Below are 16,444 nucleotides of genomic sequence, written 5' to 3' on the forward strand. Positions count from 1 at the left end.
CTGGTGGGGCGGAGCCAGAGGCAAAGGTGGGCAGAGCCAAAGCTGCATGAAGTCCATAGCAGGTGACACAGCAGCCCTTTGAAACTCCCAGATTTCTATATGTACACGAACACACAGAGACATATATAAGAACATCACATGATCCCAAAATAGCTGGATGAACCCAAGCACAATTCAAAGTGTTGATGCTGACCTTTAAAGCCCTGAGCGGCCTCGGTCCACTATACCTGAAGGAGCATCTCCACCTTCATCGTTCTGCCCGGACACTGAGGTCCAGCTCCAAGGGCCTTCTGGTGGTTCCCTCGCTGCGAGAAGCCAAGTTACAGTGAACCAGGCAGAGGACCTTCTCGGTGGTGGCGCCTGCCCTGTGGAATGCCCTCCCGTCAGATGTCAAGGAAATAAACAACTGTCTGACTTTTAGAAGACATCTGAAGGCAGCCTTGTTTAGGGAAGCTTTTAATGTTTAATAGGTTATTGTATTTTAATATTCTGTTGGAAGCCGCCCAGAGTGGCTGGGGAAACCCAGCCAGATGGGTGGGTTATAAATAATTTATTATTATTATTATTATTATTATTATTATTATTATTATTATTATGGCGGCCTGCCTAGTGCAGCATCCTGTTCTCGCAGTGGTCAACCTCATGCCCCAAATGGAATTCTGCAAATGGGATCTGAGTGCAACATCGTCTCCAGTTGTTCCCCATTGCCTAGTATTGAGAGGTAGACTGCTGCTAGGCTTGGAGGTTCTGCTGTCACAATAGACCTCCACAGTGCTTTTTTTTCTAAAGAGGAATGTTTAGGGGTACTCTCATTTTCCTACTCCTATTGAAATGCTGCCCTTCAATGAGGCCAAACGTGAATGCACAAAATGTTGAAGGTTATGCGTACCCCCAGGAAAAAAGCACTGGACCTCGGTAAGAGGAGCCTGCTGGATCATGGCCATCTGACCTTTGTTTAAAAGCCTCAAATGAATAAATGGTTGGAGGGAAAGGGGGGGTTCCCACTGAGCAATGCCCTCCTTGGAAGACTCTTGCTTGGGTCTTGCTCTGAAAGGAGTCTTGGGGAAGAATAAGATGACAACCTGGATAAACTTCAAGGGGTTAGGGCCATCACAAGACCATTTGGGCGAGTGCCCATCTTTCTCTGGGCAGAAATGCAGCCTTTGCAGGCATCGTGGAAAATGTGCAGCTGCGGAGCGAGACAGCCTGACTTTCGCAAGAACCGATTTGACCTGGGGCTGACACCGCATCCCCTTAAACAGGGGTAGGCAATCTAAGGCCAGTGGGCTGGATGCGGCCCAATCGCCTTTTCAATCCAGCCCACGGACGGTCCGGGAATCAGTGTGTTTTTACATGAATAGAATTTGTCCTTTTCTTTAAAATGCATCTCTGAGTTATTGTGGGGCCTAGGAATTCTTTCTCCCCACCCCAAAAAATATGGTCCGGCCCACCACATGGTCTGAGGGATGGTGGACTGGCCCACGGCTGAAAAAGGTTGCTGACCTTGAACCACAAAACCTCCATGTGTGGTCTCGGGCACGGCTAGACGTCTCTCCATCTTGGCCTCGCCAATCCCTATCTATAAAATGGGCGTATGAGTGAGCTAACTCTCACAGGTCTTATCGCTGCCTATCGTAGAATTGCAACACAGCAACCCCAGCTAATGAATCCTTGACAAATGGCCACCTAAGCTCTGTTTAAAGACCTCCAGCGAACCGATGAATCAAAGGAGATTCTGACTCAACCTTAGGGAGAACTTCTTGCTGATTAGAACTGTTCAGCCGTGGAATGGGCCACCTCAGAAGGCGGCAGACTCCTTCGTTGGCGGTTTTTAAAGAGGCCGGGTGGCCATCTGTCAGGATTTCCTTTGTTGTGATTGTGGTGGCAGCAGGAGGCCCCATTAGCTAAAGTGGTGCTTCAGGTTAAGAACAAACAGAGGAAACAGCAGAGAGGCCTCTGAGCAGGCTGCCTGCCTGAATCTGTTTTGCCTGGGCTGCAGAATGGGAGCCCCAGTGAATCACCAAAAGCTAGAAAAGGCATGTTTTGCAGGTGGGTGTGCTGGGCACTGGGACTGGCTGGCATTGCACAATGACGGAGGGCTGACAAAGCAAGCCACGTGTGCCTTGATGAGGGAAACGGTTGGGCAACCCTGTTCACACAAACCGGCAGGAAGAAGATGATTTGCTTCTATATGTCTCTCTTCCCCCCCCCAAGAAGTGCAAAGTTCTTCAGCAAGGACCAGGAGGAATGATGTACAAAATCAGGGCTGGGGGTGGAATGAAGCAGTGGATTCCGTGTTTGCAACATGGCAAAAGCATATGCGCCGCCTGGGGTTCCTTTTTGCCATGGACCAATTCTCAGTGCGAAAATGTGCAGAAAGGAAAAGGCGCAGGCCCAGCCCTCTGGAATTCACTTGAAAACCATCACTTCCCTTGCTGGACTTCCTTGTGGTGCTGGCGACGCACAGCCAGCTCTTTCCAAACAATTTAATTCACTTTTAATTTGAAATATGCCCCTCCCCAATGCTATGAGCATTGCCTGCGAGTTTCTCTTCTGCCAATTGCGTCGCGTACAAATGCAAGGCAGAACGAAGGGAAACAATTGAATTGCTGGGGGTTCCTTCCAACTCCACAAGTATAAGACGTTATGAGGTCAGCTACTAGAGAGAGACGCTTTTGGGTATTGGCAGCCACAGAGGGGTCTTCCAAGTGCCTCTACAACGACCTTCATAGGTGTCAGGTGAAGACTTTGCCAGTCGTAAATATTTTCCACTGCTTTTTAAATTTGTTGCCATTCACTGTCACTGGTTTTATTCTGTGTTAGAGCTTAGTTTTCTATTGTATTTTACGTTTTTAATTTTCCCCTTTGCAAACCACCCAGACGCTTTTGCTGTTAGTTATTTTATTTGCAATATTTAAATATCACCTAAGCATTGGGACTCACTCTGGCGCACGGGGCCTGCTTCCCCTGGCTCTCCCCGTGGGTTTCAAACACCCTTCCTTCTCAGTGCCGGATTTACCTATAAGCTAAACAAGCTATAGCTTAGGGCCCCACTCTCTTGGGGCCCCGCAAAAAATTTAAAGGAAAAAAATCACTGGATATGCATTTCCAAAATATAAGATAAAAAAATAAAATAAAACCTACATACAGTGTTTTGTGTTGTGTAGGCTCCTATTTGTTATGTGCAAATGGCTTTAGATACCTATTAGGTCCATAAATTACCATGTATATAGCATATATTCAACACAAAAAACAGCAACAATTTGTTGTTGATAAAGGACAGCCAGACATATAAAGGGCCCCATTACCTTCCATAGCTTAGGGCCTCATCAAACCTAAATCTGGCCCTGTTCCTTCTATCAGGAAGCTCAGGTGGTGATTGCCAACAGATTGAGGTCCTAAAAATGTAAGAAAGTACCTGGCTGGGGCAGGCCAGCATCCCATCTATCCCGGCCTCCTGTCCTCACGGCGGCCAATCAGAGGCCCCCAAGCACAACCTGAGCCCGACAGCAGCGACCCTCCATCTGTTCCCCATCCTATGGTATCCACAGGTAGACTGTCCCTGGTCATGGAGGTTCTGCTGTCAGACTAGACCTCCCTAAGAAAAGCCTGGCTGCATCAGGCCAAAAGGGGCCCGTCTAGTCCAGCCTCCTGTTCCCACAGTGGAAATCCATGAGCAGGACTTGTGCGCAACATCCACCGGAAGCCCTTGTGTGGAAGGGGGCTGGCTGGCTGTTTATCAATAAGCAAGTGTGACTGTTGCATTTTTATACCCTTAAACCGCCCTGTGGTCTTCGGATGAAGGGTGGCATATAAATTTAATAAATAGGATTATTTACTTTGGTGAGAAGGCGGAGAAGAAGCACCAGCTCTCAGGGAGCGTCGGTTCTTGCCACACACACTGTTGCGTAACCCTGTGTTGCAACGCTGCTTGCTCATTGCCGGAGATTTCTCCACCAGCTGCTTCGGAGGTCACCAGCTCTTTCTCCCCCTTTTATCTCCTCCCAGCCCTCCATGCTTTGCCAGGCGACTCATAAATACCCCTCCCTTGGGCGGAGAGGGAGGCTCAGAACATCTGCATCTCTGGCAAGCCTCTGTCTCTTTAAATCCCCCTTGGGTGGTGGGCAGGCAACAAGAGAGCCATGTCTGTATCTGTGGGAAAATTGGGAAGGCGGAGATCACTTGACGGCAGGCATGGCCCACGGGAGCCACTAGGGGGAGGCAAAGAGCCACTGACTTGATGGCAGAAAGGCAGGAGGAATTAAAGAACCTTTTAATGAGAGTGAAAGAGGAGAGCGCAAAATATGGTCTGAAGCTCAACATCAAAAAAACAAAGATCATGGCCACTGGGCCCATCACCTCCTGTCAAATAGAAGGGGAAGAAATGGAGGCAGTGAGAGATTGTACTTTCTTGGGCTCCATGATCACTGCAGATGGTGACAGCAGTCACGAAATTAAAAGACTCCTGCTTCTTGGGAGAAAAGCAATGACAAACCTAGACAGCATCTTAAAAAGCAGAGATATCACCTTGCCGACAAAGGTCCGTATAGTTAAAGCTATGGTTTTCCCAGTAGTGATGTATGGAAGTGAGAGCTGGACCATCAAGAAGCTGATCGCCGAAGAATTGATGCTTTTGAATTCTGGTGCTGGAGGAGACTCTGGAGAGTCCCATGGACTGCAAGAAGATCAGACCTCTCCATTCTGAAGAAAATCAGCCCTGAGTGCTCGCTAGAAGGACAGATCCTGAAGCTGAGGCTCCAAGACTTTGGCCACCTCATGAGAAGAGAAGACTCTCTGGAAAAGACCCCGATGTTGGGAAAGATGGAGGGGATGACAGAGGACGAGATGGTGGGATAGTGTTCTCGAAGCTACGAACATGAGTTTGACCAAACTGCGGGAGGCAGTGGAAGACAGGAGTGCCTGGTGTGCTCTGGTCCAGGGGGTCATGAAGAGTCGGACACGACTAAACGACTAAACAACAACAATTACGCTTTAGCTGGGATTCCTGCTTTCCGGGGGGGGGTTGGACTAGATGACCCCAGGGTCCCTTCCAACACTATGAATCTAGGATTTTATGAAAGGGGAAAGGGGTTTGGCTGCCTGTCTCTTTGTTCTCCACAGGTTTGGGCATCACTTGAGAGATCAACACCCAACTTGGCCCAAGCGTTTGCCCAGTGGGGTGGGTGTGGCAATTTTCCTTGACCAGTCACTAGTGCGACTGGTCCAAACTCACAAATTACACCATCTATTTAAAAACCACAATTTTGAGGGATTTTTTTTTTTTAAATCCAAGGCAGTGCTGGGCTCATTCCCTGCTAGTAACATTATATATGTGTTTGTATCTGCAGCTATATAAAGCAAATGGCTTTCCTTTCCAGAAAATGACCCTTATTCCTTGCCCGTAGCAATACATTTGTTGCATGTAAGACTTCTCGGAGCAGGAATCTGGTGGCAAATTGCTGGCAGGTAGTGATGGGTGAGCTCCCGTCGTTCGGTCCCAGCTCCTGCCCACCTAGCAGTTCGAAAGCACCCTTAAGTGCAAGTAGATAAATAGGTATCGCTTTATAGCGGGAAGGTAAACGGCGTTTCCGTGTGCTGCTCTGGTGCCGGTTCGCCAGAGCAGCTTCGTCATGCTGGCCACGTGACCCGGAAGTGTCTGCGGACAGTGCCGGCTCCCGGCCTCTAGAGTGAGATGAGCGCACAACCCTAGAGTCTGTCAAGACTGGCCCATACGGGCAGGGGTACCTTTACCTAGTGATGGGTGACCTGTCAAAAAACATTTTTTGTAGGTAACTGTGCCCCAAAGGCACATTTTTGCAACAGAGTTTTCCTTCTCTCTATTATATCCATTTTTCAGCATGCATTATTCCAATACATACATTTTTGGAACCATTACAAAATTCGGCAAAATGCAATTTTCGCAGTCGTTTGTGGAGAGTGAGAATCAGGCCGGCCCATGCATAAATGCGAACTGAATTAGATTTCTCCCCCAGTGCAGAGAATCTGATGAAATTAATGGGGAAGACTTACGCAGGCTGCTTATGGCTCAGTCTGTGTACGTGGAAGAAAGCAAACGTATAGACTTCCTACTGTATATAAGGAAAAGAAGCAGTTTAAAATGAGCAGGTTCACTGTTTTATTGAAACGAACAAGGCGTGAGTTTTCTTGTGGGGGATTTGTAGTGCAATCCAGGATGAGCCCATTCAGAAATAAGCTACACTGACATCAAGGAGGCTTACGCCTGACCTTGGCAGATGACCGTGGAAGGCGGCAGGTTCTCTGTTTTTAAACAGAGGTTGGATATCCACCTGTCAGATTATCGAACTGTGATTCCTGCTAGATGACCTTTGGGGTCCTTGCCAACTCTACAATTCTATGACTCTACGTTGATCCATTTTATTGAATTAAGCTAAATAGCCTCAAGTTGATTTGGAATAAATGCATAGTTAATTGTGACTGTCTTGAATTCTATTGGGTTACAGTCATACCTTGGAAGTCAAACGGAATCCGTTCCAGAAGTCTGTTCAACTTCCAAAATGTTCCAAAACCAAATCACGGCTTCTGATTGGATGAAGGAAGCTCCTGCAGCCAATCAGAAGTCCCGTCAGACGTTCGAGTTCCCAAAGAATGTTTGCAAACCAGAACAATCACTTCCGTGTTTGCGGCATTCGGGAGCCAAAATGTCTGAGTTCCAGGGCGTTCGGGATCGAAGGTACGACTGTATTGTCTTCTGTAGTAGGTCACCCTCTTCAGAATAAAACTTTTGATAAGGGAGGATAGGGCATGGGGCACCAGGGATGAATTTATGGAGCCAAGGGTGGTGGCGGCGGCCCACTGAGTTAGAGACTTCATCCACATATATATTTTTCTAACCCTGCCACAGCCTCTGTACATCACCCACCCTCGAGGCCCCCAAACCTGCTTCCAAAAGGGCATTGAAGTTTGTGGTTGCTGAGCAGAATGTTGCAGGCTGATGGGTATTTGAAAAGAGACGGGCTTTGAAAATCAAGGGGAACGGGAGTTTGCTTGGCACCTGACTTCTTCCCTGCGAGCCTCGGCCAGGTTTTCTCCAGGAACGCTGGCTTGACGCCGACATGGTTTTAACAGATCTCTGGCTAACTGTGGTTTGCCGTTCCAGGGGCCTACGACAATCTGGGTTTTGAAAAGATGGAACTGGCTTGTTTTCTGCTGCTCCTGAAGGGAGAACCCAAAGCAATGGATTCAATTGCTAAGAAAGGAGAGCGTAGCGAAACATCAGGAATAACTTTCTGACCACAAGAGCTGTTCAACGGAGAAATGGATTCCCTCAGAGGTTTTTCAGCAGAGGTGGGACAGCCATCTGTCAGGGGTTCTTTAGTTGCAATTCCTGCATTGCAGGGGGTTGGACTGAATGATCTTTGGGGGTCCCTCCTGAATCTACAATTCTAAGGTTCTGTGCATATCTACATATTTGCACCACGGCACTTGGGCACGCCTCGGGTTTCTGCAGTCCGGGTCCAGAAGCAGTGAGTTTTGTTTCCTTGCTGAGCATCAGTGGCGGACTTGGGTTGGGGTTCCACACCCAGCATTGGCACGGGCGATGTTTGGCCTGGTGGCCTAGACCAAAGCCACCGGTTTGGAGCCGGAGTTATTCAAGAAGGAAGGCGATCCCGTCTCCAGGTCCATGAAGGCAGAGTAGAGGGTGGTGAGGTGGATCTCAGGCAAGCTGTGGTGCTGAGCGTCATCGTGTGCACCGAACTTCCCACTGTTGTCGTCATCCATCTGGCACAGGGTCGAGAAGCAGGGACCGGGCGCCGAGGAGGAGGAGGAGGAGGAAGAGGAAGAGGCGATGAGCACTAGGGGGTCGCTGGCCAGGCTGTCGTCCTTCAGTTCCTCCCAGAGGTTTCCTGCAACGACAGAAACAGACTTCACTGGATCATGCCAAAAGGTGTCCCCGCTTAGGCCACCGTCCTGTTATCTCAATGGCCAAATGCCCCGAAGGACCTAGGAACCGGGACAGACTGCCTGTGGGCCTGGCGGTTCCATAAGGACAGAAGAGCCTGGCTGCTGCAGGATCAGGCCCAAGGGGGGCCCATCTAGCCCAGCCTCCTGTGCTCACAGATGACCATTATTGCAAGCCCATTAATATACAGTGGTACCTCTGGGTGCAGACAGGATCTGTTCCGGAGCCCTGTTCGCATCTGTGCGGGTCGTGATTCGTCACTTCCGCTCATGCGCATGACATCAATTTGAGCATCTGTGCATGCGCAAGTGGCGAAACCCGGAAGTAACATGTTCGGTTGCTTCCAGGTCACCGCGGAGCGCAACCCAAAAACGCTCAACCTGAAGCAACTTCAACCCGAGGTATGACTATTATATTATATTATATTATATTATATTATATTATATTATATTATATTTTTACCCGGCCCATCTGGCTGGGTTTCCCCAGCCACTCTGGGCGGCTTCCAACAGAATATTAAAATACAATAGTCTATTAAACATTACAAGCTTCACTAAACAGGGCTGCCATAAGCGGAACCTGAGTGCAACAGCAACCCTGGTATGTAGTGGTAGACTGTCCCTGAGCAGGGAGGCTCTGCTATCACAACAGACCTCCGTAAGAAGAGCCCTGGTGGATTAGGCTGAAGTCCTTTCTAATCCAGCCTCACTATGTGGACAACCAGGTCTCCCCAAAGGGAATTCTGCAAGCTAGACCTGCAGGCCAAAGCACCTCTCCTCGCTTGCCGTTCAGAGGCATTTGCGGCATGCATTGGGTTGATGGACGTTGTTCCATCGATCTGTGGCATTTGATCAGCACCTGTCTAGTTAGCGAGGGAAGATGCTGGGGTTTTTTGTGTCCTCCCTGGCTGTTTAAGCAGGATGGACGCCACCCGCTAGGGCAGGGCAATACCTGGTTTTCAACATCGTGCTATATTACCAGCTAAACATCGCAAGAGTGGAACCTCGGTCGTTAAACGCCTCCGTAGTCGAACGTTTCGGCTTTTGAATGCCAAAAACCTGGAAGTACAGTGGTCCCTCTGGCTACAAACTTAATTTGTTCCAGAGGTCCATTCTTAAGCTGAAACCGTTCTTATCTTGAGGCGCGCTTTCGCTAACGGGGCCTCCGGTGCGCGATTTCCGTTCGCATCCTGGGGCAAAGTTTGCAACCAGGAGCAGCTACTTCTGGGTATCAGAGCTCGTAACCTGAAGTGTTCGTAACCAGAGGTGCCACTGTAAACACGCCAGTTTTCGGAAGCTGAACGTGATAGGCGGCTTCTGTTTTGAGTTTCCCTATTGTATTGAGTCTTCCGTATTAAGCTTTCGGTTTTTGAACGTTTGGGAAGTCGAACCGTCTCCCGGAACGGATTACTCTCAAAAACCGAGGTTCCACTGTATATCGCAATGTCTGAAATAAGGAGAAGCATTGGTTGGCTGCACGGTTTTCCCCACATTGTGATTTTTACATAGCAAAGCACACACACATACACACGATTTGAGATAATACTGTATTGCCAGGTCAAAAATTATGAAACCGACATCACAATATGGATTCAATCCTTGGCCATCACTGGATTAGGACTGGGAGAGGCTCCCTGCCCAAGACCCTGGAGAGCCCTTGCTGCCAGCCAGTGCAGACATTACTGAGCTAGAGGGAGCAGTGGGCTGACTCAGTAGAAGGCAGCTTCCTCTGCTCCTATTCAAATCAGGACCCATGAGGACTAGAACCTTGACTGGACTCCCTTGAAGCAGGGCTGCGCACCTTGGAGCTCGAAGTCAGTGAGCGAAGGGTTCAGGGCGTCCACGTCGTGGCTGAGGTCGCCTTCCGCCATGGGCACCTCCTGCACGGCGGCCCGTGCCATGGCCAGCATCTTCATCCCACGTCCCGGAGGGGCCTGGGCGCCCCCCGGCGGGGAGTCTTGGCCCTGGTGTCCGTTCTGGGCGTCTGCGGGAGGGAGAAGGCTTTGAGAGCCGCCCGGCTGCAGGAAAGTGGGCGAGACCTGGGAAAACCCTTGGGGAGGGACCCCGTAGCAGGAAGTCTGTGGGGCCCCCAGCATGCCAGGCTGCGGGGGCTTGGAGGGGAGGGCCCCATGGGTGTGGGGGGCACTGGAGGAAGAGATGGGGGGCTCACACAGGGGGTGATGCTGGAGCGGCAGCCCCCGGGAGATGGGAGGACTCGCCAAGCCGCTGGTCGGGGTGCAGGCCAGAAGGGTAGACCTCAGCTTGTCCGTCTTGTCCCCTATCAAGTTGTCCAGTTCCTCTGAAACACAAAGAAAAAGAAAACAAAACAAGCCATGTTTATTCCTTCATTTCTGGGGGTTGGGCTGGATGACCCCTGGGGGTCCCAATTCTGTAGTTCTATGTTTCTAAGATGTGTTAATTCTGCCTGGGGTGGTCTTCTGCAAGAGACCAGGATATCTGCTTTGAATCATGTCAGAAGTGGGCCTTTATTACTATTTTTAATCGTTTACTGATTATTTTATGATTATCAGCAATAATCCATAAAATTCTTCTTTAGGAAAAGTTCCATCCAATCATATTATTCTGCAGGAAAATATGACTTTTAAAGTTTTATTTATCCTTTTACGACATTTGCACAAATTACAAAACTTAAACTCTACCCTTCCCTTCCCTGGTTCATTTCCATTTCCCTTCACTGCTGCGTTATTCCTTATTATTTCTTTTAAAAGTTCTTCCCTCAGTCTATAGTTTAACTGCTCAATTTATTCTAATTCTGCTAACATTTTAAATTGTTTACAGATTTTTTTCAAATATTCAACAATTTCCCCCCAGTCTTCTTTAATAACTCTTGTTTCCTGATCTCTTATTAGGAGGAAAATATGACTTAATGTAAAATTACATTTATTCTAAAGGGGGGGGGGAGAAATATCAAAAGCTAGTTAAGGACATAAGAAGAGCTGGCTGCAGGATCAGGCCAGTGGCCCTTCATCTATGGCACAGCCATGGACCCAGAGCTGAGCTGTCATGGCTAGTACCATCAATGGCTCTCTCCTCCATGCATTATCTCCTTTCAGGGAGGCAATTATTTAGTATAAGGAGAAACCATTTCCCTCAGAATTTATTTCTGGGAAACTATTTACAACAAATATTAAAACCAAGAATAACCTAAACACCAGATTAAAACACATGTCAGTGTCTTGATGGGCTTTGCGTAAACAAAAGTGCTTTGAAGCAGGCACCGGACATAGGACAGTGAAAGTGCTGATGTCAAGAGGCAGGGAGTTCCAAAGGACTGGCGATGATGGTGGTTGTAGTCTAGCAACATCTGAAAGACTGCAGGTTAGGTGACCTCCCCACCATAGAAGTTTCTGCATCCATCACCCACCTGCCTGCCTTCCTACTGTGCAACCAACCCAGGAGGTGGCCTTGCATGTCCCTCCTCCCTCTTAGTCTCAGTGTTGCTCCTTGCTGAGCAGTCTCCTTGCTGCCTGCCAGTCTCTGGGGCTGCCAGCATCCTCCTCCCCCTTAGTCTCAGTGTTGCCCCCCACCAAACAGCCCTTCTGGAACTCAGCAGGAAGGAGGAAGAGGAAGGGGCAAAGCCAGAATGAGTTGGCTCTGCCCCTCATTGGCTCTGGCGCCCCCTACTGTTGGCTCCTGCCCTGCCAGTCCCAAAGGGAACCAGCCACTCCTGAACGCACCACCTGCAAAGGATGGGCTGTGACAACGCCCCTTGCCCACCTGGCTTGGCCATGCTTTTCCGGACCGCGATGGGGTCTTTCCTCTTCCACTTCTGCAGCTCCTCCTGCATCTTGTCCACCTTGGCCGGGTTCAGCGCCCACAAACAGCCTTTCCTCGAGGAGCTGCCCGACTTATTCTCCACTTTCTCGAAGCATTTGTTCAGGGATAGGTTGTGGCGGACCGAATTCTTCCAACCGTCTGGAGCTGTCTAGGAAGGGAGACAGGCACAAAAAACGAACGGAAGTTAATTGGGGAGGAGAAAGGCTTTGTTTCGTTACATCTGTACCATTCCTCAACTTCTCCTGCGGCATGAACTTCCATCTGAGGTAGGCAGCAATAAGCAGTTTCAGTTCTTCCTACAACTGATTGTGATTCCTGTAACTGATGAAAGCAAAAGTCAGCCGGAACAGGATTTGTGCCCAGCTAATCTTGGCACCTTCCAGGAGCTTGTGACCTATCATCCCTAGCCATTGGGCATGCTGGTTGCTGGAGGTTGTCAAAGGCAGAGCTGAACATCATCAGATCTTTGAAGTGTTTCAGAAAACCTGGAGCAAAAACACTCAGCAGTGCATGGGCTCTTTCGTTCTGATTAATGATTATTAATTAATATTATTAACTTCCCATCTTTTCCCCATGCCAGGACTCCAAGCAGCTTACACAAATTAAAACAGCACAGATAAAATATGAAAAGATGAATGCTTTTTGTTAATAAAGTATTTCAGCACTGATAGAATTAAAATAAGGTAAAAAAATGTTGATCTATTAAAATACAGATAATAAAAACAGCACCACACTATTAAAGCAAAAAAAGAAAAGACACCAGGCAGCTCTGCCCAAATAAGAATATTTTCACCTGCCATTGAAAGGGCAGCATGGAAGGCACTGGTTTAATTTCTCTAGGGAAGGAGTTCCAAAGGTTGGGAGAAGCCACCACCGAGAAGTCCCTCTCCTTCATTCATAACTAGCAGGCCTATGAGGGGGGCAGGACAAAGAGGGGGGCATGTGGTCTGCCAAAGAGCTTGGGCCGAATTGTGCGGTGATTGCAGAAGGGCCGCGGTTCAGAGCCCCTGCTTGGCATGCAGAAGGGCCCAGGTTCAGTCCCCTTTGGCATCTCCAGGTAGGGCAGGGAGAGGCCCGAAACCCTGGACAGTTGCTGCCAGCCTGTGCAGACAACACTGAGCTTGATGGGCCGGTATAGAGCAGCTTCCTAAATATGGAACATGACAGCGATGAAGACATCAGCCCAGCCCTGTAGCTTTTATAAATAGCAATACCTCAGACCTAATTGTGGAGCGTGGGATCCTCGGATGGGAAGTGGCAAGGTTAGAAACGTACGAGGAGGATTGCGTTTCTAGAAGAGCCACATTCCCTTGCACCCATCCTGGCTGGGGCTGGGCGAGGGTGTGGCTCAAAGCATCCAGGATGGCAAAGGCTGCTGTCAGCCAGTGCCTGGCACCGCGGCGTTTTCGGGAGCTCAGGCACCATTTTTTTGGAAGGTGGCTATTTAACAAGAGCAGTTTGACAACTGAATCCCAGTTTTAACATTTGCATATGTTGTGTTTTTTTTATATATAGAAAAAACAACTCTGGGGTCAAAAACCCAGAAGGCTGTTTTTGCTGGGACAATGCACTTTAATTATCTCTGCAAAATAACCTCCTCTTTTTTAAATTCATGTTCTCTCTGGTTAATGAGATAAACAAACGGCTCTCCTCTGCCTCAGGCAAAGCTCCCTGTGTAATTAATCACGCCTCAATTGGAAAGAGGGGGGGGGGATGATGGATACATGTGTCTACCAAAATAAATAATAATAATAATAATAAACCTGCAGCAGGAGTTTACCAGCACTTGACAGGTTCAGGGGTCTAAGCTGTCTTTCCTCTGGAAACGTTTGCCCTGCCATATAGTTGTTCCCGTAAAAATAAAGATTCTGGACCTCATGAATAAAGGGGACGGGGAACACAGAAAACTGCCTTATATGGTTGCAGGAATTTATGTACAGGTTGGGGGGGTTGCCCTCCAGCAGATATCATGCACATGCAGCCCACTACCAAAACCAGCACAATCACTTTTGTGACTTTTGTGATTTGTCCCCACAAAACACTTCATCACAGTTTCTTCCTATCTATTCAAAGGGCCTTTGCGGCACGATACCAAATGTAAGAATTCACTGATAAATGCATCTGTGTACTGGCTCACTGGGAAAACTTCAGAAATTCATATAGACAGGTGAGCTCAGCTACTCAGCAGCCCCTCTGCCTGAGTGATAAACCCATACCTCCTGATACCTGAGTGCCAGACAGGTAGCCATTCCAGAAATAACAAACCCAGATGAAGACAAAAGGGTGGGGTGAACTTGGCTGGGAAACAGGGAAATGTGAATATCTTTTTTGTTACACTTGATGGGTGTTTGGTGGAGGGCAAGGGGAACCATGGGGCAGGGTCCAGGATGCTCAGATTACTGCCACCAGACCTCCCCTTTCATGATGTAACCGTGATGTACGAGTGATGTAGTTTGGGGGGGGTGTAACATGGGGATTAGCAGCTAATAAAAGTTTGGGTTCTCTTTTGTTTGGGGCTTCCATCTTGTTCCACCTGGTGGCAGGTGGGAGTCCTGTCGCGACAGTCTTCAATCAATACCAAGCCGACTGACTGCTGTTTTGCTCTGGTATTCCTGGCTGGTGTCCTTGTTTTTTGTCCAAGGGAGCCCTCAGATTTCTCTGTTAACATATGGAACCAGAGCATTAGTCCATATAATTCAGCATTGCCTAAACTGGCTGGCGTCTCAGGCAGGGGACATTCCCAGCCGCATCAGAAATTGACCCTGGGACCTTCTGTATGCTAAGGCTCCTTCCCCGCTTATCCTTCACCTGAGATTCCTCCATCGCAGGGGGGGTGGGCTAGATGACCCCTGGGTTCCCATCCAACGTGACAATTCTATGGTTGCATGACAACCTATACTCTCTTTGGAGCTGATCAGAAACAGAGCATCGTCGGCTAGGTTTTGCTAGCCCAAGGATGGAAAACTGACGAAATACCAACCAAAGAACAATGGCAAGAGAAAATGATGGAATATGCTGAGATGGCAAAGTTAACTGAAAGACTTGGAAACAAAGACAAGAGAGACTTTATAGAAGACTGGAAACTATTCATGTTGTACTTACAGAAGCAATGTAAAGAAACGGACTCACTAGCAGGATTTGACTAAACACTTAACAATGAACAAAATGAATACAGAAATTATTGATATGATAAAATTACAATAATATACAATTTAAAGATTTTAAAATTGAGATAAAAAGCAAGCAAGAGGAGCTAATATGTTAAAAAAACAAGAAGAGGAAGTTGAGGGAAGTCATTGTGGGGGGGGCGGGGAATATTTGGGAATTGTATCTTTTGTTTTTTTGATGTGGTGTTATTATGATAAAAATGTAAAACTTGATAAAAATCATTTTTAAAAAAGAAAAAGAAACAGAGCGTCACCAATTCCTCTTGAGCCACGGTGGGAAGGGGAGGATAACCAGTCCCTTTTAAACAAAGGTGCATTTCAGGTGAGATGGCGTCTCTCGCTGGGCTATGGGGAAACCTGGGATCTGGTTCTCCGGCAAGAGGCGTGATGTTAGTGGTCAGTGAGGCGATGTGTCCTCGCTTGGAGTGGCAGCGCGATTATATAAATCTCCAACTTCAGAAAGCTAGCTAGGCCTGCCTTCGTTGTCCTACACTGGTGTTTCTGCTGATTAGCTAATTGCGTTTATAATTAAATTTCTGGCTCTCTGTTTTGTCTCTGACATATTCCCGGGAATCTGTCAGGTTCTGCAACTTGTTTCCTGTGTCATCTTCTGCGGTGAGCAATGGTCTCCCCCAGGAAATGACTTCGGGAGAGCGCTGCGGCCGGATCAGGCCAAAGGGTGCCCCGTTCCACTCCAGCCAGTGGCCGAGCCCATGTCCCCAAAGAGAAGCCAAAAACTCTGTCGTTTGGGCAAAGACTCCCTGGGAACACAGACCGTTGACCAGTGCCTTCATCTGGTTTTCATCTTACCACTGATTTTACTTATAATAACATCAGAAGAGCCTGCTGGCTAGTAGCCACCAACACCTCACTCCTCCTCCCTGGATTCAATCCTTTTTTAAAAGCCAACCACTTTGGCCACCATCCCTGCGTCCTGTGGCAGGGAGTTCCACAGTGTAACGATGCACGGCATCTGTCCTGAATCTTCCAACCGTTGGCTTCATGGGATGCCTCTGAGTTTTGGTGTTACGTGAGAGGGAGGGAAACTTTTCTCTGTCCACTTTCTCTGCGCTTTGCATAATTTTAGACACTTTTATAAATGTCCAATTCTAGGTTGCTGGCCATTACTGCCTCCTGAATTTTCAAACCATTATTATTAATAATCATTATTGTTAAATGTTTTAAATAGCTGGGTTTTTACTGATAATTTGTTTATTCTTTTAGTAAACAACTCTGAGGTGTTTGTTGAGTTTTCTGTTACAAGCCATTGGAATATAGATTTTGTGAACTGAAATAAAAAATATATATAGTTAATAAATGTGCCGGCCAGGTGCGTACATGGATATGTGGACCACATGTCTGGATCAGCACAGGAAGACCGCCCTGAAACTATTTTGACTCCCAAACTGACCCAATGTTTTCTCTGCAAGGAGGGAGGGGGTGAGGGAACCTTCCCATTGTCTCAGGAATTGGGTAATCACCATCTCAAAGGAATGGCCAGACTACCAGGAAAGGCAATCAGATAAGGCATTATCCGA

At 48.0% G+C, this 16,444-nt stretch overlaps 1 protein-coding gene across 4 annotated transcripts in view; it reads right to left on the minus strand.

Moving 5' to 3' along the window:
* Window positions 1–6,122: 6,122 nt before the first annotated feature.
* FOXN1 (forkhead box N1) overlaps window positions 6,123–16,444 on the minus strand; it is a 50,054-nt gene continuing 39,732 nt past the window's right edge. For 3 of the 4 annotated variants that reach the window (XM_083587296.1, XM_083587297.1, XM_083587294.1), the window contains exons 7-9: window positions 11,680–11,887; window positions 9,743–10,240; window positions 6,123–7,886 (exon numbers count right to left, since the gene is read on the minus strand). In XM_083587296.1, coding sequence (XP_083443422.1) covers window positions 7,597–7,886; window positions 9,743–10,240; window positions 11,680–11,887 — 996 coding nt within the window. In that variant the 3' untranslated portion in view covers window positions 6,123–7,596. The remainder of the gene's footprint in view (window positions 7,887–9,742; window positions 10,241–11,679; window positions 11,888–16,444) is intronic. The other variant, XM_083587295.1, reaches the window with a different exon arrangement.

Source organism: Podarcis filfolensis (genome assembly GCF_964270895.1).
Source record: "Podarcis filfolensis genome assembly, chromosome: 15".
NCBI classification, from domain to species: domain Eukaryota; kingdom Metazoa; phylum Chordata; class Lepidosauria; order Squamata; family Lacertidae; genus Podarcis; species Podarcis filfolensis.